This window comes from Eptesicus fuscus, chromosome 7 (assembly GCF_027574615.1).
Source record: "Eptesicus fuscus isolate TK198812 chromosome 7, DD_ASM_mEF_20220401, whole genome shotgun sequence".
NCBI classification, from domain to species: Eukaryota; Metazoa; Chordata; class Mammalia; order Chiroptera; family Vespertilionidae; genus Eptesicus; species Eptesicus fuscus.
In genome coordinates, this window is record NC_072479.1 from 17,860,149 (window position 1) to 17,886,184 (window position 26,036).

General features: G+C 46.6%; 1 protein-coding gene across 1 annotated transcript in view; it reads left to right on the forward strand.

Annotated features, from left to right (window-relative positions):
* Positions 1–439: 439 nt before the first annotated feature.
* The window catches only part of PRMT8 (protein arginine methyltransferase 8), an 88,192-nt gene continuing 62,595 nt past the window's right edge, over positions 440–26,036 (forward strand). The window contains exon 1 of the mRNA XM_008143740.3: positions 440–514. Coding sequence (XP_008141962.1) covers positions 440–514 — 75 coding nt within the window. The remainder of the gene's footprint in view (positions 515–26,036) is intronic.

Genomic DNA, 26,036 nt, shown 5'->3' on the forward strand with positions numbered 1-26,036 from the left:
CAGCGGATCCACAGAAGTTGAGAGGAGTTGGTGGCTGCCTCGGGCCGGCGGACTTTGCGAGCGAGCAGCCGGGGAGAGGGACGCCGCCACCACCGCGGAGCCTTCGGGGCTGCCTCCCTCCTCCTCAGCCGCAGCGCGGGCGGAGAGGGGCGGGGAGGGGGTCGGGTGCGCACGAAGAACTTGAAACTGTGTGAAGGAATCCGGAGCAGATGAGAAGGGAGGAAATAAAACAAAGTGGAGACTGCAGGAAAGACTCCACCGTGCTTGATTGTATCGGCTGACGCTCCGGCAGAGGAGCTGGGTTGGGCTTTTTTTTTTTTTTTTTTTTATTCCTCCCATTCTCTCGCTTTCTCTCTCTCTCTCTCTCTCTCTCGTTTAAAGCTACACTAGCTCTCTCTTTCTCTACTATCTGTGTATCACCAAACCCTTGCTGGCTCTTATGGGCATGAAACACTCCTCCCGCTGCCTGCTCCTAAGGAGGAAAATGGCGGAGAACGCTGCCGAGAACGCCGAGGTAAGGAGGCGAGCGGCCGGGCGCCCCGCGACCCCGGCTGCCCACCCGACCGCCAAGCCGCCGCTGTCGCTGCTGCTGCTGCCGCGGCCGCTCAACACCTAGAGCCAAACTTTCCCCAGTTCCATCCGCCGGCCGTGTGTGTGTGTGTGTGTGTGTGTGTGTGTGTGTGTGTGTCTGTGTGTGTGTGTGCGCGCGTGTGTTGGGGTGGGGGAGAGCCAGTGTGTGTCTTAGGTCCCTCCTTTTGAAAATGCAAAAGAGTCGCGCTCACCCCATCTTTCTCTCCTAACACCCGCTGCTTGCTCCTCTTTTCCTCAAGTCCCAATCCTGGGCAGCTGCGCTCCCCTGCCCTCTCCCCTGCTCCGTTAGGGCTTCCGAGTTCCGGCTTTGTGCAGAGCTGGGACGGATAATCCTGGGGCCAGGTCTGCTCCCTGCAGTGCCTTGACCATCTCCAGCGCTGCCTCAGCTTTACCCTTCAAGCTCGAGTCCCTGAGCTACCGGTCCCCGCAGCACCGCGGAGAGCTCCCAGCCGTAGGGGGCAAAGCTGGGCTGGCTGTGGGACTTGGGCACCACCAGCAGACCATCCGGCCCAGTTTGGGGCCATGGAGATGTCTGAAATCCTCATATCTTAGAGCCATCTCTGGGGCGCTAAACCCGGGGAGGGAGCGCGGGCGCGACCACCTTCAGGACCAGGGACAGCGCCCGCTCCTGCCGCAGCGGAGCCCCCGGGCTGCAGAGTCAAATGGGTCTGCAGTCATTCATCCCGCAGCAGCTTTTGAATGTCGCTCTAGCTCCTCAAATTGCGCTCTTGCCCCCGCCTTTGGCAGCCCGATAAGCTTCCCTTTCTCTACTCTTGAGTTGGCCCTGAGCCGCAAAGAGCCCTACTGGGTTTTGGGACCCAATACTGGCCGCTGTGTTCTCTGGCCTCGCACTGACCCTGCTGTCCTTACAACTGGACTAGTCCGTAGGTTCTGGGCACCTGTAGTCACGAAGGGGATCAGCGTGGGCAGTCCCCTTACCTTCCTGGAGAGCGGTGAGCCGAGGTGGGGGCGGAGTGGGGTAAGTGTGTGATCATTCCTTACTCGGTGGCAGGAGAAAGGCAGGGAGCGAACTCTCCAGGCTCTATTAATAGCCGGCTGTCTGGTGGGGCTGCCATACAGTTCACATATGGTTACCCATATGCAGCGTGGGGCAGGGATGAAGGTGTGGCGCGGGGATTGTCTCTCTGTCTTTCTGGGATGCAAAAAGGTGCAGAGACCCTTCCCCAGCCTTCTTCACCAGAGGTCTGAACTGCAGCTAACCCCTGCCCCCACAGCGTAGGCAGCAAAGCTTTTTAACAATTTCATTCTCTGAGAGACTAGAAGCAGCATGCATCTGGCAACTGTCGATTTGGAAACAAACACGCTCTGGGGCTTGAAAACAGTGGGGTATTCAGTAGCTAACGCCCTCTCCTTGAGTTAGAGCAAAGCCAACAGAGTGCGATCCCCTGGACACTTGCTCTCCTCCACCCCCCCCCCCCCCCCCACCAGAGAGCAGACATTGAGAATGATGTGCAGTGCAAGGCTCTTAGCCTCACAGCGGAGAGTTAGCCTTACCAATACCCTCGCTCTCCTCTCTCGGATCACCCACCCGTGGAAGAGATTTCTAAAAATAGCTCGGAGTCAAGGCTGCGCGTCTGTAAAGTGTTGGACTTGCAGCACGTAGCAGTCCGTGCTGCCAGGTGGCTGGAGCGCTGAAAGCGAGAAACAACCCCCTCGCGCCCCACCCACCCCACCCTATCCCTCTCAGTTCCTAAAAAAAGTTCTTTAGAGTCTGTTGGCAGACCCCTGCTGAGTTCCTCAGTGTGCAGGAGCCTCTGTTGAGCTCCCCACCTCGGCCAGGGTTAAAGGCGTCCATAGCAGGCATAGCAACACGCGCCAGGCTATTTTTACTGCTTCCTCCGCGGTTCTGCGCTCCCCCTTCTCAGCAGTTGCACATGCCAGCTCTGCTCAAAGCATCAATGAAAATAGCAGTAGAGGCTCCGAGCTCCTGTTGGGAGGGGGGCGCGGGGAACAAACCGAAAAACAAAAACGTTGCACAGAGTGGCAGTGGGTGGGATAGACGGAAGGGGGCTCCTTAAAGGGGAGTGAGTCTGGGGTTCAGTTCTTAGCAACTTTCCTGAGGAGGAGAGGGATTCAGACCTACTTAATGTTCAAACATGCCCAATGAAGCCATCCAGGCAACGTGACAATCACTTGTTTTTTTTTCCAGGAAATGGCCGTTTGTGGAATAAGCCAGGACTAGAGCAATACTTCCAAAAGTGGGGAATTGTAGGTTTGCCTGCATGTATGGTGGGAGAGAGAGGCAAGGATGCCTCTGTGGTGTTTCTGTGTCTGATGGTGGTAGTGGTTCTTGTTCTTAACTGGACATGTCTTTGTGAACACGGACTCTGTATTAGGAACAATTAGGTACCCCAGAACTAAAGATGGAGACCACCAGGCCCCTGCTCTCCAGGGATTCACAGTCTGGTGGATAGTGGTGCCAGATCTTCAGATAATCCTGTATCACCTTTTCCTGCCCTTTGTTGGTGTTGTTTGCAAGCACCTTATCTCTCTTCATCCTCACAATAATCCTGTGAGATAAGCAAAAGTTAGTATTCATTTTTTTGTCCCCACTCTACAGTTGAGGAAACTGAGGCTGAGAGGTCCAGCAATTTCTGAAAGTCACCTGGCAGGCTAAGCCAGTCTTGGAATACAGTTTGATCCCACTTCTGATTCTTTGCCCTTTGCCCTACATTCATACTCCAAAAAAGATGCCATGTGTGAATGGGAGTGAGGAAGAGAGGATTACTTTGGAAGGCAGAGATGAAATATTGGAGGTAGACAAAGATGATGGGAGGTGTTCTTTTTAAAAAATTTTGTTGTGGTGGTTAATCCTCACGTGAGGATATTTTTTCCACTTATTTTTAGAGAGAGTAGAAAGGAGGGAGGGAAAGAGAGAGAGAGAGAGAGAAACATCGACATGGGAAAAACATTGACCTGAGAGAGACACATCAATTGGTTGCCTCTGGAATGCACCCCCACCAGAGCTGGGGGATCAAACCTACAACCCATCCTCACTTCTGCCCCAACTAAGGCATCGACTGGGAATCAGTGCATGGGCAATGCTCCAACCAGTGAGCCAGAAGGTATTCTTTCACAAGGTAAAGATAGGGAAAGATATTCTAATTATTAGGCAAGGAGAAAGTGAAGAATAAGACTACTTATATAGTGAGCCGAACCTCTCTTAACAAAGTCTGGAGCTGCGGCAGTGGGGACTTCAAGAGCACAGGTTTGGAGGGCATGGTTGGCACTGGGTGGCCCTGAGTACACTCTTTAACTACTTTGGCCTCTGTTCCTTTAACCTGAGCTGATTCCCTTTGTGGACATAAGGAAATGTGGGGCCCCTGGCACATGTTAGTTGCATTTCTGCTTTCTCTGGCTCCCTCAAATATGCTTCCTCCTCCTCAGCTGAGGGCATCATCACACACCGGTGCCCACTCTCATCAGCCTCTTCTCCTCCCTTGTTCCCCACACATCACCAGAAACCTTCAAAACCTCCTATCTGAGTCTCCTTTCCAGTCCACTCTCAGTGCCCGTGGCAGGTCATCCTCACCTCTGCCCCAACTAAGGCAGTAGCCTCTCAACTGTTGCTCCTCTTCCCTAATCCAGCCACATTCTGACACTCAATGGGCTTCCCAAAGCACGGATGTGCTCATGATTAGACATCTCTTTTAAAGCTCACCATGTAGCAGCCCATTGCATATAGGATACAAGATAGAGCCCAGTTTTCTTAGCATAGGCCCTTTAATACCTGCCCCATACAATTCTCTATATAGGCCACTGACATCATCATCATGCCTGAATACTCTTGTGCATACTGGTCCTTCTGCCTGGGTTGCTCTCCACCACTTCTCTCTGGGAAAAAAGTCTCCCTCAACCTGCGAGACCCAACCCAAAGGTCACTTCCTCTGGGCAGCCTTCCCAGATCTGCCACTTATCCTCCACCCCCACAGAGAGTGAGTGCTCCTTCTCCTTGTTCTTGACACCTGCCTCTCACTTTTCCTATTAAAGATCATTGGCTTCTTATATGTCTGTTTCTCCAGTTAGATAATGAGCTTTTAAAAACTACCTTGTTCTGAACACTGTGCCTGACACACAGTAAATAATAAATGTTGATAAATGTCTTCTGAATTGATTCATGGAATTATGAACAAGTTCGTGAGCCTCCTGGGTTTTTGTCACTCATGGCTTTCTGAAAACTGGGCTTCCTAGCTCCCACCCCTCTGCTATCCTGACATTCCTGTGGATCTTTAAAACTCAAAGTGAGTAAATATCCTGGGGATCAAGGTGCTGCAGCAACTGAAAGCATGGGCACATTTTGGTTATTCATGTTTCTATTCAATACTCGGCATTACTGACTCTTACTAAGTGGTGTTCTTCTGAATGGCAGATAAATGAATTAGTCACAATGCCCAATTATAAACCGTGGGGGATAATGGACCCTTGTGAGCAGCTGTCTTGGAGAAAGTCTGATGCATTGTTGACTGTGATGACTTTTGATTGGGGTTTTAGCACCTCAAAGGAGAGCCACAAAGGGTGATAGAACAGTTTTTAGCAGAGGAGTCATTTTGGAGATTTTTATTTGACTGTTCTATTGCCTTACTGACCCAGGGAGAGAGAATAGTTATGGATTGTGGAAAATCCTACTTTAGGACAGAGGGATTAAGGGTCCCAGTAAGTGCTGCTGTGTGGGTTGTGGGGAGACCTGAGCTGACCTCTGACATGGCATATGCTGGTGGTTTTAGCTAATGGATGGCTCTCCTCAGGGAGTTCCTTTCAGCTAAAGGGTCAGGGAGTGAGGAGGAAGAGGGCCACAGGAGGTAGGCCTACTTCTCTGAGGATGGTCTGCATCCATGTCTCTTTCTTGAAGGGGGCGGGGTGGAGAGGGAGCTAACTAACCATGTATTCTCCAGTACCAGCTGCTTGGTTTAATCCAGCTCTGAACTTAGATGTGTTATATTGAACATGACTTAACCTCTTGGGACTTCATAAGGTTGTTGTGATGATTAAATGAGTTAATTCATGCAAAAGGTTTAGAATATGGTGAGTGCTCATTAACTGTTTATGATTATTATTCTGCTAGCTTTTGGAAATTTTGCCAAAAGAATGAAAACTGGATGAACTCTCCCACTTTCTTGTTTCTCCACTGAATGATCCACATCAATTTTTTCTTCCCTCAGCAAACACCTGTTTCAGTCCATAAATGTGCTCAGGAGAATTAAGAAGATACCCACATTTCTTTTGCCCTGGGAAATTTGGCTTTTCTTAGAGTCCTAAATTGGGTTTTTGCTGAAACACAGTACTCCTGTCTCCAATTCAGGAGTGGGTTTCATTTCCTCCTCGTTGCTAACTGTGCTGTGAAGTGATTATCGCATGCATACCAGTTGTGGAACATGCAAAAATATGTAAAAACAGTACTTGCACCTTGGAGTCTACTGTGCCAACAGGAAAAAGTGGGCAACATGACATATGTGAATTGCCAAGGTAACTGGAAGTGGAATGGTGGTGTGTAAAAAGCAGACATTGTGTTGTAAATGGACTCAGTGGGAGAACAGAGAGAGCACAGGCAAGAAGGGACCTCCAAAAGGTCACCCATCCATCCTTCTGTTGCACACTTACTTCATTAACCCAGTTGGCCATTTGATAAAAAGCTTCAGAAAAAGCGATTTCCGAAAACTCCTTGTCAGGAAGTCCAATAGTCAGGAAGTTCTTCCTTAGGTCTGAGATGTCTCTTCTATCGCAACCAGAGTCACCTCTATCCATCTTATTCTAAAACGAGACAAAAACTGGCCAGTTATCTTTGCATTTTGGGCTATATTAAGACTGTGTCACCTTTTTTTACTAGTTTTTGTTCCAAGTGAGGCCAACCCCTTTCTATGGAATTCGGTAGTAGCCCTCTAATCGGAATAGCTGGGAGAGGAGTATTTGATATTTGCCACTCCTGTGTTATCCAGCCTATGGGATATTTCACACATCAATTGGCTTTTCTATTTCACTTGTTATTAGAATTCCCTCAAGCATCACAGCTTTCCCAGATTTGTAATGGGTGACCCTTGAGTAAAGATCTCTTTTTAAAATGTAATTTTATAAGAGCAAACAGCTTGATGTGCACATTTTAATAAAGTCATAGAATCTTAGAGCTGGATGAAAAGTCAAATCATTTTTAAACTAAGAGATGGAAAAACTTGCCCAATATCACAAAGGTCTTCAGTCTTGAGGTCTTGTTTAGTCCTAGTCAATACCACGCCTACCTCCTTTAAATGTAGCATCTGATTTATTGTTTCGTTTTTTGTGTGCTAATTTTCTAACATATCCAGATATGTAATATCCAAAAACAGTGTTTCTCTATATAAGGTCTTATATAGAGAAACACTTTGCATAATGAGAGCTCTCTCCTTTTCATATGACACTTAAAATGCTTTGACATATATCATAATGTTAATGCATGCCATCATAGTTGCACACAGACACATGTTACATAATGTACACCATGCATCAATACATAACACTATGAGTTACATAGTATCCCAATTGTACAGATGAAGAAACCAAAAACATAGAAAGTTAGTGTTACTTGCCCAAGATCCCATAGCGTGGTGAAGCTGGAACTTAAACTCTGGTTTTCTAGCCACCAAGACTCATGTGTTGTTTTTTCTTCCCCTAGTCTACTAGGCTGTATAGACATTAGAGGGGCCAGAGTAGAAACTTAAAATATGAAGAGAAAGAATGGGGAAATAACTGGAGAAATAAGGAATGGTAGATTTGGAAGAAACAAAGAATAGGCCTTCATCTCCACCTTTCCTTTCCCAGTCTTCTTTTCCTGCCTCCACTACTACCTTGCCATTCCTACTTTCACTGTCCTCAATGCTATGCCCTGAGGGTGGCAAAGACCTGTTATAATTTGTGGCTGGGATCATCATTCCATACCATCTATTCATCTAAGCTGTCCTCATGCTTGGGTTCCTAGCTGGTGGGCCAGGGAAAACTTTTGTGTCACAAAGTACACCTCTTTGGAAACTAGACCCAAGGGCATCCACATTAAGCCTGGACTCTCATCCAGCTTCTTTCTTGGGATGAAATGAATAGCAGATGCTTCGGGATAGGAACTTTAAAAAAAATTATCTCTATAGTTTTATCACCTGTATTCTTTATCTAGGACTTCTATAACAAAGTACCACAAACTGGGTGGCTTAAATCAATAGAAATGTATTCTCCCACAGTTCTGGAAGCTAGAAGTCTGAAATAAGCTAGTCATGTGCTCACAATTCCACCACTAAAATAATTCCTCTGGCAGCAACAAAGCAAACCCCCTGGGAGGCTGAGGAGATGGAGCACACCGGGCCTGTTGCAGACTGACAGCTCCAATCAGCCATGAGCCCTTTCCCAGGCATGGAAGCTAATCGGTTCCTTCCCAAATCTTCCAGCGAGTGGGAGCTGGTGTGGTGAGGTCCAGCTTGAGGTTGGGGATGTGAGAAAAGTTCTGGAAGCTAGAAGTCTGAGGTGTCAGCAAGGTTGGTTCCTTTTTGAGGTTCTTAGGAAGAATTTGTTGCTTGCCTCTTTCCTAGCTTCTCGTGGTTTTCAGCTATGCTCAGCGTTCTTTGGCCTGTACACACATCACTCCAATCCCTGCCTCTGTCTTCATAGGACCTTCTTCCCTGGGTGTGTCTGTACCTCTTCACTAGTCGTATTGGAATAGAGGCCACCCTATCCAGTATGACCTCATCTTCACTTGATTACATCTGTAAAGACCTTATTTCCAAATGAGGTCATATCTGTGGGTAACAGGGGTTAGGACTTCAATACATCTTTATGAGGAACTTGATTCAATCCCCAACGTCATCCAACACAGTGCTCACATGTAGTAGGTCTGAGTAGACAATGGCTGAAAGGCTGAATGAATCCATAGCAGGCTTTGGAATAGTTGCAAAGCCAGTGAAGGTAGTCACTCTCCTTTAAGTCCCTTTCCTACTGCTCCCTCAACTGTCCACCGTGCCCCCTGGCTTCCCTTTTTGAGGCCTTCTTTCCTTGAGCAGTAGCAGTGATTACACAAGAGCTGCCATTTTATTGTCCCCATTATGTGTGGGGCACAGTGTGCAGTGCTTTCTAAGAACTGCCTGATTTAATTTACACCACAAGATTACAAAGCAATTCTTGATATTCCCATTTTGCAGTTGAAGAAATGGAAATTTTCAGTGGTTGATTAACTAATAAGTAGTGGGGCTGGGGTGCTCTCAGAGTTGGAATGTGTTCTGCTGTTGATTTGGGCCTCTTTCCCACTTTTTCCACATCCCCAACCTCAAGCTGGACCTCACCTTTGCCCCCCACCAGCTCCCACTCTCTGGAAGATTTGGGAAGGAATCGATTAGCTTCCATGCATGGGAAAGGGCTCATGGCTAATTGGAGCTGTCAGTCTGCAACAGGTCCAGTGTGCTCCATCTCCTCAGCCTCCCAGGGGGTTTGCTTTGTTGCTGCCAGGGGAATTATTCTAGTGGTGGAATTGTGAGCACATGACTAGCTTATTTGAAGGGCTATTCTGGAGGTCAGGAAGCATAAGGAATTTCTTGGCACCTTCCAAACAATAAAACCATGTGGGCCACTGACTTCTCAGTCTGAGGTAGTTTTGTGTGGAGGTTAAGGGTGCAGCCTCTGGAATGAGTATGCCTGGATTCAGATCCCAGCCTGTTGCTTGCTAGCTTGCACAAGTTCCTGCAGTCATCCGTGCCTTGGTTTCCTCATCTGCGATATGGTAACAGCACTTAATCCCTTTGAGTGACTGCCAGGATTAAATGAGCTATTTCATGTAAAGCACACATCTGGCACACAGTAAATGCTCAAGAAAGATTAGCTATTTGTAATCTGGGCTTGACAAGTGGTGTTTCTAAGTGGGAGCAGATGAATAAAGGGCTTTTGCCTGTGACATTATCGAGTTAGTGGCAGAGGCTGGAGCAGAACAGCCAAGGGAGACATCTTTGATGCAAGTCATTGAATCACTGAATCATTGATTCAGTCACTCTCAGGTCAGCCAACCAGAGCCACAAAGACTGAAGATGGCTCTTTATCACCCCCTGCCCAGGGGCCACTAGTCCCTATTGAAGTGCCCCAGGAACAGGAAGAATCGGGTTCTCTGTGAGCTGGCCTATCTGTCTCCCAGCTCACATTCAGCTCTGAGATCTAGAACTCAACATCTAGAGGATGAAACTGAAACCTCATGGAGTCCCTACCAATGTGAGGGAAATGGGGGTGGGGAGTAGCTGGACCGCAGACCTCCTGAGGGAAGGCCGGGTCTCAGTCTCCTCTGTGCCACTCACAAGCCTTGCTGCTGGAAAGGGCACAGTTCCTATTTGTTGGTTACTGGATTGTTTGGTGACCATTTCCCATGTTCCCACTGAGGGAGAGGGAGAGAGAGGACAGAGTTATTGCCCAGGCTCACGTGGCAAAATAGATGTTTAATTACCCAGCTAAACACCCTGTCCACTTGGCTTTAAATCCACTTGGCTTTAAATACATTCACTGTGTGTGAGGCCTGACCAGGGGGTGGAACAGCTAAGACCAAATTGGGCTAATGCCACTATAAAGAGAAGGGCTATTCACAAATTCATCAATTAGGGTCCCACTTGTAGCCCTGTTGTGAAAGATACTCTCTTGTTAGCTGAAGTAAAGCGAAGTGGTGGGCTCTCGAAGCTGGGCCTGCCAGGAAATGAAAGACTGCAGTTCCCACAGGCAGTTACACTCAAGGCCTTCGATTCTCCCTGACGAGCAGTTATGACAGCAGTTTTCCAAGGAGCCCCTCAGAGAATCCCACACAAGCGATCACAGCCCATCACAGGTGTAGATAGGATCCCAATTAAGGAATGTTCTCTATGAATGTGCATTAGTTCAACTGCTGATGAATATTTATTGAATGAATAAAAGGAAGTAAGCCTGTATATCAGACATGTATATTATGCCAACCTCCTTTTGTTGGAATCTCTTTCTAATCCCTAGACCTCTCTTCCGAGCTTGGACCCGTATGTCTGACTGCCTTCAGGACATGGCCACTCAGATGTCTCACAAGTACCTCAAACTCCTCTGCAATGTCGTCCTTTCTCCTAATCCGCCTCTCTTGCCATCCCACCTTGCTTAGTATCAAGTCTCCAAACTCACAAGCCCTTTCTCTCCTTTCTCCACAGTGAGGCCTGATGATTCTGTCTCAAGGGTTTGTCCCTTTGTTCTGAATTGATCCTTTTCTTTTCGGTCTGACTTTTTTTTAAATTCTCACCCAAGGATACTTTTTTCCATTGATTTCTAAAGCTAGCGGAAGGGAGGGAGGAGGTGGGGGAGAGAGAGAGAGATACACATCTTGGTTGCCTCCCATACTCGCCCTTACCGGGGCTGGGGAACCTGCAACTGAGGTACATGCCCTTGACTGGGAATCAAACCCCACAACCCTTTGGTCTGCAGGCCGACGCTCTAACCACTGAGATAAACCAGCCAGGGCTGTGATCCGACTTTTGTTGTCCTAGTTCACATCCTCCCATCCCTTGCTTGGATCTCTGCAGCACCCTCTAGGATGCTCTCCACACATCCTCCCTTTCCTTGCTTTGGTTGATTCCCATGGCAGCTTGAAGGTGCATCTAAGGTGGAAATCTGGTTATACTAAGCCTTTCCTTAAAACCCTTCAGTGGCTTTTCCATGATCGCCCTCCCCTACCATGCATGGCGTATAAGGCTCTGCCCAATCATCCCCCGCAACCTGCTCCACCCTCATTTCTTGTAAGTCCTTCCCTTTTGCTCCAGCTATTCTCAACTGCTAACCTCCCTTCACCACATGGTATGTCCCTTCCCACCTTTCCTCCAGGTCTCAGCTTAGATGTCATCTCTTCCAGGAAGTCTTCCCTGATACCATCCCCTTATCCCAGTCTGGCTTAATTCTTCCTCCTATGTGATCCTATAGTACCTGTGCATCCTCTGCCACAGCACGTATCACGCTGCACTTTATTTGCTGATCTCCTTGTTTGTAAGTCTACAAGAAACTTTGTGAGAGCAGGGACTCTGTCTGTGTGCTTCATGTGGACTCCCAGAACCGACCACAGGGCTAGGTACTTACTAGAGGTTTAAAACTACTTGTTCAATGAGTGACACTGAATGTATCTTTTCTGTATGAAAATGTCCTATGAATGCTAGTGTTTAAATGAATATCTATTTATTGCTTCCTTCCTAATCCACTGCTTCAGACTGTGTCAGTCACATAGGATCCAGTGTGAGAGGAAATCCCTGCGATCATAATCATCATCCCCCTAACCCAAAGCAAGTAGTTAGGCTGTTCCAGTTAGAGGCTCATTGCTAAGGGACAAAACCAAAACCACAGAGAGAATGGTTATAGTCCGTGCACACTGGGTAAGAGGAGACTTTTGGATAAACAACAGTATAAGTTTAATGCCCTCTTGAGCAGACACAACATAAGTCTTAGAAAGGGCTGGGAGTCAGGGCTCTGCCTGGGGCAGCGGAGTTCCCTGCACTTTGGCAGTAGCAGGAGGTGGCGGAGAGACTGTGGAGTCTCCTGTGAAAACCCTCGCTTGAGGCAGGGGAGTTTGGAGGTTTGGATCAGCTGACATATTTTTCCCCACTGGGCTGACGCATCATCGTGGACTGATCTGAGCAGGAGACATGGTGGGCGGTGCCCTCAGACAGGCGGCTTGAGCAGCCTTGAGGCTCTGGCTCCAAACCACAGGCACTTCGGGCCCCACGCTCCTGTTGTGGGCCAGGCGCTCTGCCCCCAGCTTTGCCCAGGCCTCCTTTATCCACAGTTGTCTTGGTTCAGCACTGCCATCCACTCTCCTGTTTATAAGGTTAAAAATAAAATGCTCCATATTTCAGGATAGGAAGAAAACCAAACCAAGGGTCTGGGCTGCAAGTGCTGCAGGGCGCTAGAACTTTGTCCGCAGGCCAGGGCTGGTGGCTTTTCTCGGAGGTGTAACTGAAGCTCTGCCAAGCCTGCGCCCACCTCCCTTCCTTCTTCCAGTTCCGCTTCAGCGTTGGCAACCAGAGTCTCAGAGCCCGGTGGGTTCATTCTCCCACCTCTGGAGGGGACCCCCACAATCTCGTGAAGACAGTTGGCCTCTATCGTGAGCCCCAAGGAGGAACTGCTTCAAATTTCCTTGATTATTACTCCCGTTCCTCAGTGTAGAAAGCGTATTATTACTCCAGTTCCTCAGTGTAGAAAGCGTATTATTACTCCAGTTCCTCAGTGTAGAAAGCGTATTATTACTCCAGTTCCTCAGTGTAGAAAGTGTATTATTAATCCAGTTCCTCAGTGTAGAAAGCGTATTATTACTCCAGTTCCTCAGTGTAGAAAGCGTATTATTACTCCAGTTCCTCAGTGTAGAAAGCGTATTATTACTCTAGTTCCTCAGTGTAGAAAGCGTATTATTACTCTAATTCCTCAGTGTAGAAAGCGTATTATTACTCCAGTTCCTCAGGGTAGAAAGCGTATTATTACTCTAGTTCCTCAGTGTAGAAAGCGTATTATTACTCCAGTTCCTCAGTGTAGAAAGCGTATTATTACTCCAGTTCCTCAGTGTAGAAAGCGTACAGAACCAAGAGGCAGAACCCAGGACTCTGACTCTGTTGCCAGCTGCCCTCTATGACTCTCAGTCACCATATGAAAATGGATGGTGTGATCCTAATCTATCCCAGGTGACGGTGGTGCCCTGAAATAACTGGAGCCAATGGGCATGAGGACGATTGAACAAGGGGGAGGTATGTGCACGTCTTACATTTTGCTGTCACTCCCTCGCTGTCTCAGGTGCCTCCCAGAGCGACTCTGTGCATGTTTCCTCTCAATGAGTTGTCAGTGGAGTTGGAAAGGAGCTCATCGCCATCCTCCACAGGAAGGCGGCACCAGTCTGGACTTGGGCTTCGTGGGGAGCTGACCTCTTCTAGGGCCCGGACTTGAACAAAGGATGTAGGGTAGGCAGGTTACAGGCAAGTATTTATCTGGGAAAGACTCTTCCTCAGAAGCCACTGTCCCCCCCTTTTTTTTCTCTCCCCCTGCTGGCTCAGTCTCCTCCTTTCACTCCCACTTTCCCAGGCATGGGCTTCTGTGCTACTAAGAGTCATGGCTCTTTCTTTCTCAGGCAGGAAAGACTGTGAAGAGCTTCCTATTCAGCTGCCAGGGGAGGCAGCCCTAGATTCATGGCTCTGGGCTCTGGGGGCCTGGATGTTGCGTGCTGGAGAGAACCCAGTCCCCAGCAGCCACTCCTTCAATGCCTGTTTGACCAGGCATTGATGCCTAACCTTACTTGGGTGCTATGTGTCCAGTCTGTTCCAAACATAGGCAGGAATAAAGGAAAAAGAAAGAGAAGATTTGAGTTTCAAATCTCTTAAAGCCACACTTCTTTGTCTTCCCCAGAGAGCATGCTGGACCATTCTTCCTCAAGTGCTGGGACCTGATGTATCTCCAGGATACAGGACCAAGCCAGGATGCTGTATTCCATTGGGTACTATGCCAAGTGCAGCAGCCTAGCTCCACATTGGGTGCAGGGTGTGTGTTGGGGGGGCAGGGGGAGAGGGAGGTTGGAGGAAGGGTGATTCTATGGTCATCCCTGCAATGACCCTCTTCTGACGTGCTCTTGCCACCAGCCTGGGAGACCCCCTTATTACCCATTGTGGTGGATTATCATCTCACCTGAGCAGTCAAAGGCATTGGTCACTGCTGGGTGTTGTGTTTTTCTTGAAACCCTCTCCTCTTTGGGATCCTAAGTCCTACTTTCTCCTGTTTCTCCCACATCTTTGATGACTGTTTTCTCTCAAGCTTTCATGTGGATCTTTCTTCCTTGACCACCTCTGAATGATGCTGCCTCCAGCTTACTCTTCCTGGATGATCTTATCCTCTTCACGACTTCTGACATCCAGACTTGCACTTCCGGCTTGATTTCTCTTCCTCAGTGTTCTGCAGGCACTTCAAATTCCACAGGACCCAAACTTGCTCATCTGTTCTTCTCCTTGTATGCCTGCCTACATGCAGGGCACTGCCATTCTCTCCTTCACTCTAGACAGAAATCAGAAATCATACTAGAAGCCACCTTTACTCTCACCTCTCCTACTCCAATCCCAGGTAATTTATATCAAAATTATGTGAATTCTACTTTCATAGCATCATTTGCTTTCCTCACCTTCTCCTTATCCCCACAGCCTGAGGTCAGACCCTCATCATCTCTTGTCTGGGCCACAGAAGCTGGCTTCTCAGCTGCTGCTCTTGCTCACTGTCAGTCCATTCTCTACTGCAGCACAATGCCTGGGCTCCAGGAGGATTCAGTAGTTGCTGGTTGAATGAATGAATGAATGAATGAGTTGTGGGTAGCAATTGCTTGATCAGAGGAGAAATGCAAGGAGATTGTCTGCAGCTGGTTGTCATTGTGAGTTAACATCAGGATCACCATTCTCCACCTCATCTAGCCTTAGTGGAGATGCTTCAGTATTAAATACATTTAGAATACAGCTCATGGGATTCAGGAGACCGGTGTGATAGTCCAGGCTCTGCAACTTGCTTACTATGGGACAAGTCTTTTCTGAGGCCGTATTTGACCCTGAGAGCACTGCAAAAGCAAGAATCAAGGAGTTTGAGGTTCTCAGTTGCTCTGCACTTACCATGCTGCATTATCCTTCGTGAGAAAGAAGGACAAAGACTATGATAGAGAGTTAACCAGGAGAAGTGTCTGAATCCACAAGGAGATGTCCTGGTAGTTCCTTATGGGACATTATTCAATCCCCCAGCATCACTCAATCCTCTCAGAGATTCTAATGTGGGCTCCCATGCCCTATTTCTTTGTCTATCTCTAATGACACAATGGGCTTGGTCTTGGGGGTTCTGGAAGCCTCTTTGCAGATCTCTGACTCCTAAACCAAATATGGTATGTGCTATTGAACAGCTAACTCCTGTTTAACTTCTCTTATATCTTAGCTTTAGCAGGAGTTTTATATTTAAGTTGACTAGCTGGCTGGGGTCCTCCAGTAAGTCCCATAGGCTCTTTGGGCTTGGTTAATAGCAACTTACCTGAAGCCAGGGTACAGGACCATGTGACTCATTGAGGTCCCTTTTGGGTTTTCAGGTATTAATTCTACTCTTCCCATTGCAGGATTTAGTGAATATGATTGTACTCTGTGATAAAGTACTTGCTATCTTCTTTTTCCATGTAAGCTTGCCTCTTCCACTTGTCACTTTCCCCATCAGTGTCAGGGAAATGCAGAGTATCGGTCACTTTAAGGCTCTGGAAACAAGAGCCAGTATCTGAGTAAAGAGGGCATCAAAAGTTAGTAGTCTTGGGAAAATGTTTAATAGTAACAATTTTAGTTCCATTTGTTGCCTCAGCAGATCCATTCCTTACAGTATATTATTTTGCAGTACTTCATTTTGTCCAATTTTGGATAATGAATAATCAATTAAGTCAAGTATTGCTCCATTGATGTGACTTAGCACATCTAGGAATCTGTCTCCAGGCCCTAAATCCTGAATGATAAGGAGGTGCTGGATGGAGGAAGGGGGCAGGGAAGCTCTGTGGAGAGATACTTTGTCAACATCAAAGAGTTGGCTTCAGGACCAAAGCCAGGCTCTCAGTCCTTATGGTCCCATGAGTCAGGTTTCTGTGTTTATTTCCAGTCTCTGCTAAAGTCAGCCTGTCTTTTCTGCTCCCTGCAATATTGTCCTGTCCCCTACAGAAACCTACAGTTCACTTTCCTCCAAGCTGATGTCAGAATTCTGTCTGGGTCTGAAATCCGTGACTAGGTTGGTGTTGGGATATAACTGGCATTTCAGGCTGTAAGTTGTGGTTAGGAGAGGAGTTGCTCAGCCAGACTCTTGGAGCCTTTCCAAATCCATCAGCCCTTTCATTGGAGATCACCAGTATAAGTCAGATTAGGGGAACTCGTACTCGCAAGGTGGGGTGTAGACCAAATGATGTCTGAAGGCCCTCTTCTTAGTGTGCTGGTATTCTACATATGATCTTCTAATCAGAAGATAACAGCACGAGACACTGGCCACTGCTTAGAGCAGGTGCCTGTTCTCCACCTGCCACAGTCCCCCTGCTGCCCATGGTGGCTGTCATCACCTATGGTCACTCATTCCATCAGTTCATGTCACCAGCTCGGTCCCTATAGATATGCCTGTTTGATCCATGGTATTGAATCCAGTCCATTCTCTTTCTGAGATGGGAATCAAAGGCCAAAGAAGGCCTAGGTGACTCAATGATACACAGTGAGGTCATAGCAAAGCTGGGACCAGAAATAAGAGCTCTGGGACCCAAGTGTGAGTCTTTCCTCATCACATGGTCCTGGCTCTGAGGCTGAGATTCTGTATAGCCCTGAGCCTTTGCAAACTGCCCAATTAGAAACTTTCCTCTTCAAGGTCTTTTTTTTTTTTTTTTATAAGCCTAAATAAAGGAAAGCCCTTGTCAGTTTGTTGAGGGTGATTCAGGAGAGAGACAAATATTTGTGCCTAATTGTGAAAATGGTGAGGTACTTAAGAGATAGTCCAGAATGCTACACCTTGGCGACTTTGATTGGGAACAATTTGGGGCAGGGTCTATCATTATTAACTACCTACACTTCAGGATCTTGACCTTGGAGCAACATGAATCTGTGTTAAAATATAGTAGGCAGCTTCCCATAGGCTTGATTCATGTCCTTCAAATTTTTAACGCTATGACCTTGAACCAGTTACTTACTTTTTTTCTGAGGCTCATTTTCCTTATATATAAAATGGGAATCATGTATTTTTTTCTTCAGAAGATTGGTATGAAGAGCAAATGAAATAATCATGAAAATGCACTTAGCATAGGGTCTGGTCAACAAATGATGCTGTTGTTTGGTTTGTGGTTGTGATGCTGACTAGGATTGCTAGATGCTCACCTGACCTGGATGCATTCAGAAAAGTAAACCTTGTTTGCATATCAAAATTAGGCCCTAAGAAAGCTGAGATGACATCATCTGGGAAGATGCTTGGGGAATGGAAAGAAAACTGGATTCTGAAGAGACATTCCAAGTGCTTGGCAATCCTGCCTATGGCCGACTCTGGCAGCATGGAAACCCTGAGTTCTGTCATTTGCTGACATCAGGGACTTGTGGGGAAGCCGCTTAAACTCTTTGAGTCTCAGTCTCCTCAGAAGAGCTGTTTGTCCATGCTTCCATCTATGCATTCACTCAGTCGTTCCTTCAGTAAGCATTTACTGATAATGTACAATGTGTCACCCCCATGGCACGTATTAGGATAAGCCCTGGGAATGTGACCAAGTAAGAAATAGTCCTTGTTTTTGAGGAACTTATGCTTTGTTAGGGAGTAGAGAGTACACCAACAGTTAGAGGGGTATTGTGAAGACAATAGGAGGGTGCCAGGAAAGCACCTACAGAAGGGAGTTGGGGAAAAAGACAAGACTCATCATTTAAAATAAAACTTCAGCATTTACTAAGAACTTCAATGCAGGAAGACGAGAGGCAAAGGCCTTCTGAAGGTTGCGTGCTTCAATTCCCTCCATTTCTTAGCACACACAGGCTTTCTTTTATACCGAGATAAAACGTAAGCCCTCTTCTGAGAATTGCCTGGTGGGTGTATAGGAGGGGGAATTTCATGACACTCAGGTGGAAGGGACTGTGACAGTCATCATGGAAAGGGAAATCCCATGACACCTAGTAAGAGACTTGGGACCCTCTGATTAGCAACTTCAAAAGGCTGCCCTTAGAGAAGGACCTGGCAAAGCACTGAGGTCCCGTCATTCTGTTGAGATCAATCTTTCTGTAATGGGCAGATTACATGTTCTATGACTGATTTCTTCACCAGGCAAGCCTTGGAGGGCTTGGTGTGGGAAGGTGATCAAAGTGGACTTGCTGTAGGGAATGACATCTGAGCCTTGCTGAAGACTTACTGGAGTTATCCTCATGTGGGCTTGGGCAGATAGGTGGCAGGAGAGAGGGAGGAGCTGGTGATTCTAGGCAGAACAGCAGGTACCAGTGCCAGGAGGCACAGGCACAGAGCAATGAGGGGACCCAGAGAAGGGCAGCAGGACTGGAGCAGCCTTTGAGGAGGGAACCTGAGGAGGAGCAAGAGCCAGATCACGGTGGGGAGCAGACCATGGTAAGCCTTGCAAATGAATTTGAACCTTATCTGTAAGGAATCTGGTAGCCCCAGCTTACACTTTGGCCGCATGGACAAAGTTAGCCCAGCTTTCCTGGGCTCTGGAGTGATCAGCCTCCCCAGAGAGACAGCAGGGTGGAGCAGGCCACTCATGGGTGGTGGGGGGCAGCATCTTAGAGCTAGCACAGAGGGGGACCATCAAGTGTGGATAGGTGGAGAAACACCCTGGGACAGAGCTGCCTGGTGTGGGACTGAGAGTGGGCCTCCAGGACTGACTTCCTGTGCTTCTCAGTCCCATTCTTTGCATGGTTGCCCCAGGCACCGTGTTAAGGAAGTCATTCATTTATTCATGTGCTCATTTATTCATGCCTTCCACAGATTTTTATTAAACTCCCACTCAGTGTCAGGTAGGTTCTAGAAGCTGGGATTACAGTAGAGCCTGATACTGCCTACATTTATAGAGCTTTCATTTTAGGGGGAAGACAGACATACAGAAATAAATGAATTAGTGTCAGGTGCTGATAAGAGTTCTAAAGAAAATTAAAGCAGGTAAGGGAATAAAAAGAGGTACAGGTGGTAGTATTTGCAGATAGAGTAATATTGCAAGGCCACTCTGCAAAGGTGACATTTGAATAAAGAACTGAATGAAGTGAAAGAGTGAACCATTCAAATACATGCAGAAACAGCTGTGCACAATCCCTAGGTGGGAACAAATTTTGGGGGTGTACAAGGAACAGAATGAAGGCCAGAGACTGAATAGCAGGAGTGGGTTGGAGAGGTTGCAGGGCCTCGCAGGCATGTAGAAGATGCAGGAGTCAGGAGTAAAAGTTTAGAACACCAGATCACTGAGGGGATGGCAGCTGGACTCTGGCCTTCCTACTTCTCTCTTTAGCACATGGCCTCCCTGGGCTTCCAGATATGACCTTTCTTAGGCTCCAGGACTCATAGGTATTCCATGGGAATACAGCCCCTGGTTCTTGTCTTCTCCCTCTTTCCCATTATTATTAACATTTAATTATTAAAATGAGAGGAGTACTTTCTTCCTCCTTTTGGGAGTGAAGGGGAGTGAAGGGCCCAAAGAATGAGTTCACACTAAGGTATTAATTTGACAAACAAATGCTTAATATGTTGTATTTAGCAACCTTGACCCAGTCTTTGATTTGGGAGTTCATTCTTGGCATAGATCCCGATTTCCATCTGGTATCATTTTCTTCTGCCCCAAGAATGACCTTTAACATCTCTTATAGTGTGGGCCTGTGGATAAGGAAAACTCTCAGCTTTTTTATCTCAAAAAAATCTTTCCTTTGCCTTATAGTTTGAAGATATTTACGCTGTATATAGAATTCTAAGTTGACAGTTTTCTTTTTTCCTTTCAGTACTTTAAAGGTGTTGCTGCCCTGTCTTCTGACCTGTGTTGTTTCTTATAAGAAGTTGGCTGTCATTCTTATACTAGAGGCCTGGTGCATGAAAATTCATGTATTGCGGGGGGGGGGGGGGGTTCCCTCAGCCTGGCCTGCCTCCTCTCACAGTCCGGGAGCCCTCAGGGGCAGGAGGCGACCTGGTGATCAGGGGAAGACGACACCCCATCACACCTCTGCTGCTGCCACTGCTGGCAGCGCAAGCCTCAGCCAGCCTTGGTTACCTGAGCCTTGGGAGGCCCTGGGTGGCTGGGTAGCTGCCATCCAAGGCTTGCCTGTGACTCAAGCTGGCCCTGGGCAGCTGGAGGGCTGAAGGGACTGGGAGACTCCAGAGGTAGGCATGCAGAGCGGCCGGGGCTGCCTGGCCGGGCCTGCCTGGGGGCGGGCCCAGCCTTGCTGTATGCCTGCCGCCCTGGCGGGGCTGAGGGGACTGGGCGCCACCATCTTGTGGCTGTGGGTGCTGCCATCTGTGAAGGCATTGCAGTCACTTAGCATATTCCCTCCTTATTGGCTGTGGGCACCACCATCTTTGTGATAGCGTGAGGGTCAGTTAGCATGTTCCCTCTTTATTAGATAGGATTAGTTCCTCTACATGTAGGCTGTATTTATCCCTTCTCTGAATTCTTTTTTTTTTTTTACATTTTTTTTTCTTTTTTTTTTAAATATTTTTATTGAGGTATTATATGTGTACATATCTTACTATTACCCCCCCCACCCCACACCCACACATGCCCTCCCCCCCCAGAGTTTTGCGTCCATTGTTTATGCTTATATACATGCATACAAGTCCTTCGTTTGATTTCATAACTCCCCCACCTTTCCCAAACTTTCCCCCTGTAATTTGAAAGTCTGTTTGATGCTTTACTGTCTCTGTATCTATCTTTTTGTTCACCACTTTATAATGTTCTTTACTATTCCTAAATGAGTGAGATCATGTGGTATTTTTCTTTCATTGACTGGCTTATTTCACTTAGCATAATGTTCTCCAATTCCATCCAGGTTGCTGCAAATGATGAGAATTCCTTCTTTTTTATGGCAGCATAGTATTCCATTGTGTAGATGTACCACAGTTTTCCGATCCAGTCATCTGCTGATGGGCACCTAGGCTGTTTCCAAATCTTAGCTATTGTAAATTGTGCTGCTATGAACATAGTGGTGCATATATCCTTTCTGATTGGTGTTTCTAGTTTCTTCGGATATATTCCCAGGAGTGGGATTACTGGGTCAAATGGGAGTTCCATTTTCAGTTTTTTGAGGAAACTCCATACTGTTCTCCACAGTGGCTGCACCAGTCTGCATTCCCACCAGCAGTGCACGAGGGTTCCTTTTTCTCCGCATCCTCGCCAACACTTGTCGTTTGTTGATTTGTTGATGATAGCCATTCTGACAGGTGTGAGATGGTACCTCATTGTTGTTTTGATTTGCATCTCTCGGATAATAAGTGACTTTGAACATGTTTTCATGTGTCTCTTGGCCTTCCTTCTGTCTTCTTTTGAAAATATTCTGTTTAGGTCTGTTGCCCATTTTTTTATTGGATCATTTATCTTCCTCTTATTAAGTTGCATGAGCTGACTGTAGATGTTGGAGATTAAACCTTTATCAGTGATAGCATTTGCAAATATGTTTTCCCATGCAGTGGGCTTTCTTGTTGTTTTGTTGATGGTTTCTTTTGCTGTAAAAAAGCTTTTTATTTTGATGTAGTCCCATTTGTTAATTTTCTCTTTAGCTTCCATTGCCCTAGGGGCAGTGTCAGTGAAGAAGTTCTTGTGGCATATGTCTGAGATTTTGTTGCCTGTGGATTCCTCTAGTATTTTTATGGTTTCCCGTCTTATGTTTAAGTCCTGTATCCATTTTGAGTTTATTTTTGTGTATGGTGTAAGTTGGTGATCTAGTTTCATTTTTTTGCATGTATCTGTCCAGTTTTCCCAACACCATTTATTGAAGAGACTGTCTTGACTCCATTGTATGTTCATGCCTCCTTTGTCAAATATTAATTGAGCATAGTGGTTTGGGTCGATATCTGGGTTCTCTATTCTGTTCCATTGATCAATATGTCTGTTCTTGTGCCAGTACCAGGCTGTTTTGAGAACAGTGGCTTTGTAATACAGCTTGAAATCTGGTATTGAGATCCCACCTACTTTATTCTTCTTTCTGAGGATTGCTGAGGCTAGTCGGGGTCTTTTTTTATTCCCTCTGAATTCTTTTAAGATTTTCTGTTTATCAGAGGTTTGAAGCAATTTGATTGTGATATGGCTTGGTGTAGTTTTTCTCACCCTCATTTCTTTTCCTCAGAGTTTGTTGAACTTTTTTTGATCTGTAAGTTTATGGTTTTTATCAATTTGGAAAATTTCAGCCATCATTCTAATATTTCTTTGATATTTTTCTGTTTCCCCTTCCTTTGGGTACTACAATTGCATGTGTACTAAGCCACTTGAGATTGTTGCACAGCTCACTGATGTTCTATTTAACTTTCTTTCCCCATGTCTTATTTTGGATAGATTTTTATTTCCTTGTGTCAAGTTCACTAATCTTTTCTTCTGTAATGTCTAACCTTCTGTTAATCTAATCCAATGTATCTTTCATCACATACAGTTTTTTTCTCTAGAAGTTCACTTTGGGTCATTTTTATATCTCCCATATCTTCATTTACCATGATTAATCTTTCCTCTTGTTTCTTAGACATATGAAATAAAAATAATAACAATTTTAGTGACCTTGTCTACTAATTTCATGATCTGTGTTGATGTAGTGACTGTTTTTTCTCCTCAGAGGTGGTATTTTCTCACTTTTTTTTGGTAAGCCTGATAATTTTTGACTGAATGCCAGACATTGTGGAATCAAAACCTTGTTGGTGCTGGATATTTTGTATTTCTAAGCTTTGTTCTGGGATACAGTTAAACAATTTGGAGAGTTTTAACTCTTCCAGGTCTTACTTTTAAGCTTTGTTTAGTGGAATCAGAGAAGTATTTAATCTGGGCTAATTTCCACAGGTGAAGGAAAAAAAAAACACCTCTTCTGAGTATTCATGAACTATAAGGCTTTCCACTCTGGCTTGGGGGCACAAGAACCTTTTCAGGCCCTGTGTCTTTTCAGGAGTAATCTTCCTGGCCTCAGGTAGTTTCTTCACATGCATGATTTGGTCAGTCTCAGATGGAGGCTTGAAGGCCACTCTCTACAAAGCCCCCTGTCTGTAGAGGCTTCTGTACTCTGCCTTGCAAACTCAGGTTACCTTGCTGTCCTGATTCCCAGCTCTGTCTCCTCCACCAAGATATTTTCCTAGCTCTGTCTACGTTCCTGCTCCCTACACCATTGCTCAGATACTCACACCAGGCAATAAGCCGGGCCATCATACGGTTCACCTTGTTTGTTTGTCATCTCTCAGGGACACAGGTTTTCATTGCCCGATGTCTAATGTCTCAAAAGCTGTTATTTTGTATGTATTTTTTGGCTTTTAAACAGATAATCTGAATTGCCTAGGAGAGCTTTTAACAAACCAGTTACCTGGACTATGCCATTGGTTAATGTGAGGTCACTTTTGGAGTAGACTTGAATATTCCCAGATGGCTGGCATTTCTTTCTAGCTGGAGTGTCAGTATTTTCAGTGAATACTTATATCAGAATCTCTGATTAAAAGAGTCAGTCACTTCTGCTAAGAATCTGGGGTGGAAATATATTTATCAGACTAAATAGACTTGCTAGAACTACAAGGCAAGTGTCTTGAGGAGTCCATGGAAACCAGAAGAGAATCTAGATTAAGTTTGTGCAGCTCTGGTCTTGGCCAACAACTTGTTATGTTCTTTCTGATTTGTAACATGACTTTATAGCATGTTTTTCTCCAGCCATTGGCTTAATAAACAGATGAAAGGGTCAGAGACTGAGTGAGGGGTCAGCTCTTGGGTCCTGACCAGCTTTGCTATATGGGTTAAGTCAGTCAGTCAGCTTCTCGGAGCCATGGAATCATGAGCTGCAATTCTGGCCTTGCTTTACTTGGATTGAAGAAATTGTTGGAAAAATGTCTAACAAATACCTTGAATCTGTACTTGAAGCCTATATGTACAGAAGTCTATATGTATGGAATTACGGATGCTTAGTAAATACACTGAGTGGCCAGATTATTATGATCTCTGAACGCATAATAATCTGGCCACTCAGTGTATATCTAATCTAATAATAGACAAATATGCAAATTGACCATACCTCTGACACACCCACAAGCCACGCCCACAAACCACGCCCACCATCCAATCAGAGCGAGTATGCAAATTAACCCAAACCAAGATGGCTACAGCCACAGAGAGCAAGGTTTCCTAGGTAACAGAGGAAGCCAAGCTTTCTGCCAGCCGTTGCAGGCCTAAGCCTCCACTCAAGCTACAAAGTTTCAATTATAGAAGGTAAACAAATTCAAATAAATGGCGGCAGAATGGAGCTTGAGAGAGCAGGCCAGGGTTGCCGCCGGCAACAGGGGAAGCAAAGCTTTCCACACACCCTGGCCGGGCCCACCCGCTTAAGGCAACAAAGTTTCAAGTATAACCCCAACACAAATGGCTGCGGGCCTCGGAGGGAACCCCAGGCTTGGCTCTGCTCCAGGCTACAAAGTTTCAATTGTAGAAGGAAAATAAATTCCAGATACCAGAGCCTCTGCTTGCGTCGCCAGGGGGCGTGGCCAGCCTGCAAACCACCACAGGCCCCTCGCTCAGGCCGCCCCATGCCCCAAGGGAACCCCACCCTGATCTGGGACACCCTTCAGGGCAAACCAGCTGGCCCCCACCCCTGTACCAGGCCTCTATCCTATCTAATAAAAGAGTACTATGCAGATTTATCATCACTGCAGCACACAATATAGCTGCCCCATGTGGTCAAAGATCCTGCCCCCATGTGGACACAAGATGGCCACCACAAGATGGCCAGCAGGAGAGGGCAGTTGGGAGGCACCCGGCCTGCAAGGGAGGGCAGTTGGAGGTGATCAACCCTGCAGGAGAGGGCAGTTAGGGGTAACCAGGCCGGCAGAGGAGGGAAGTTGGGGGCAAACAGGCTGGCAGCAGAGTGGTTAGGGGGTCATCAGGCTGGCAGGCAGAAGCGGTTAGGGGCAATCAGGAAGGCAGGCAGGCAAGCAGTTGGAAGCCAGCCGTCCTGGATTGTGAGAGGGATGTCCGACTGCCCATTTAGGGCAGTCGGACATCCCTTGAGGGGTCCCAGATTGGAGAGGATGTAGGCTGGGCTGAGGGACACCCCCCCACTCCGTGCACGAATTTTGTGCACCGGGCCTCTAGTTCTATATAATAAAAGGCTAATATGCAAATTGTCCCCTCGACCAGGAGTTGGACCAGCATGCAGGCCGGCCAACCACCCATGTCCCCTCCCCCTGGCCAGGCTGGCCGGACCACACCCATGCACGAATTCATGCACGGGGCCTCCAATACACACACACACACACACACACACACACACACACACACTGAGTGGCCAGATTATTATGCATTCAGAGATCATAATAATCTGGCCACTCAGTGTATATTTGATATTTGCAAGATATTTTCTTCTGGTAGAAATTATAGAAATTTTACTTCTCGGTAAAAACATTTGGAGTGCCATTGAACGCTCCACAGTGTTGAGTATTATTAGGATTCTGGTGGTGATGCTTCTTAGTTTTGTCTTTCTGACTGCCACCTCCCCACCCTCTCAGGGGATTGAAAGGTCTCTGAGTGCATGGCCTTCACTTCACTTTCATAGTGTATTTATGATGGGCAACATTGATTCAGCTGAAGTGTAAGGAAACTAATCAACATATCTTTATGAGCCCCAGCTCTGAGACAAGTGTTGAGGGGAAAACAATGACACTTAAGGTCTAGTTACTGGTCTGAAGAATTCATTTCTTCATTGTAGAAGTAACACATACAATTGTGAATCAATTAGAATGAAAGCGTT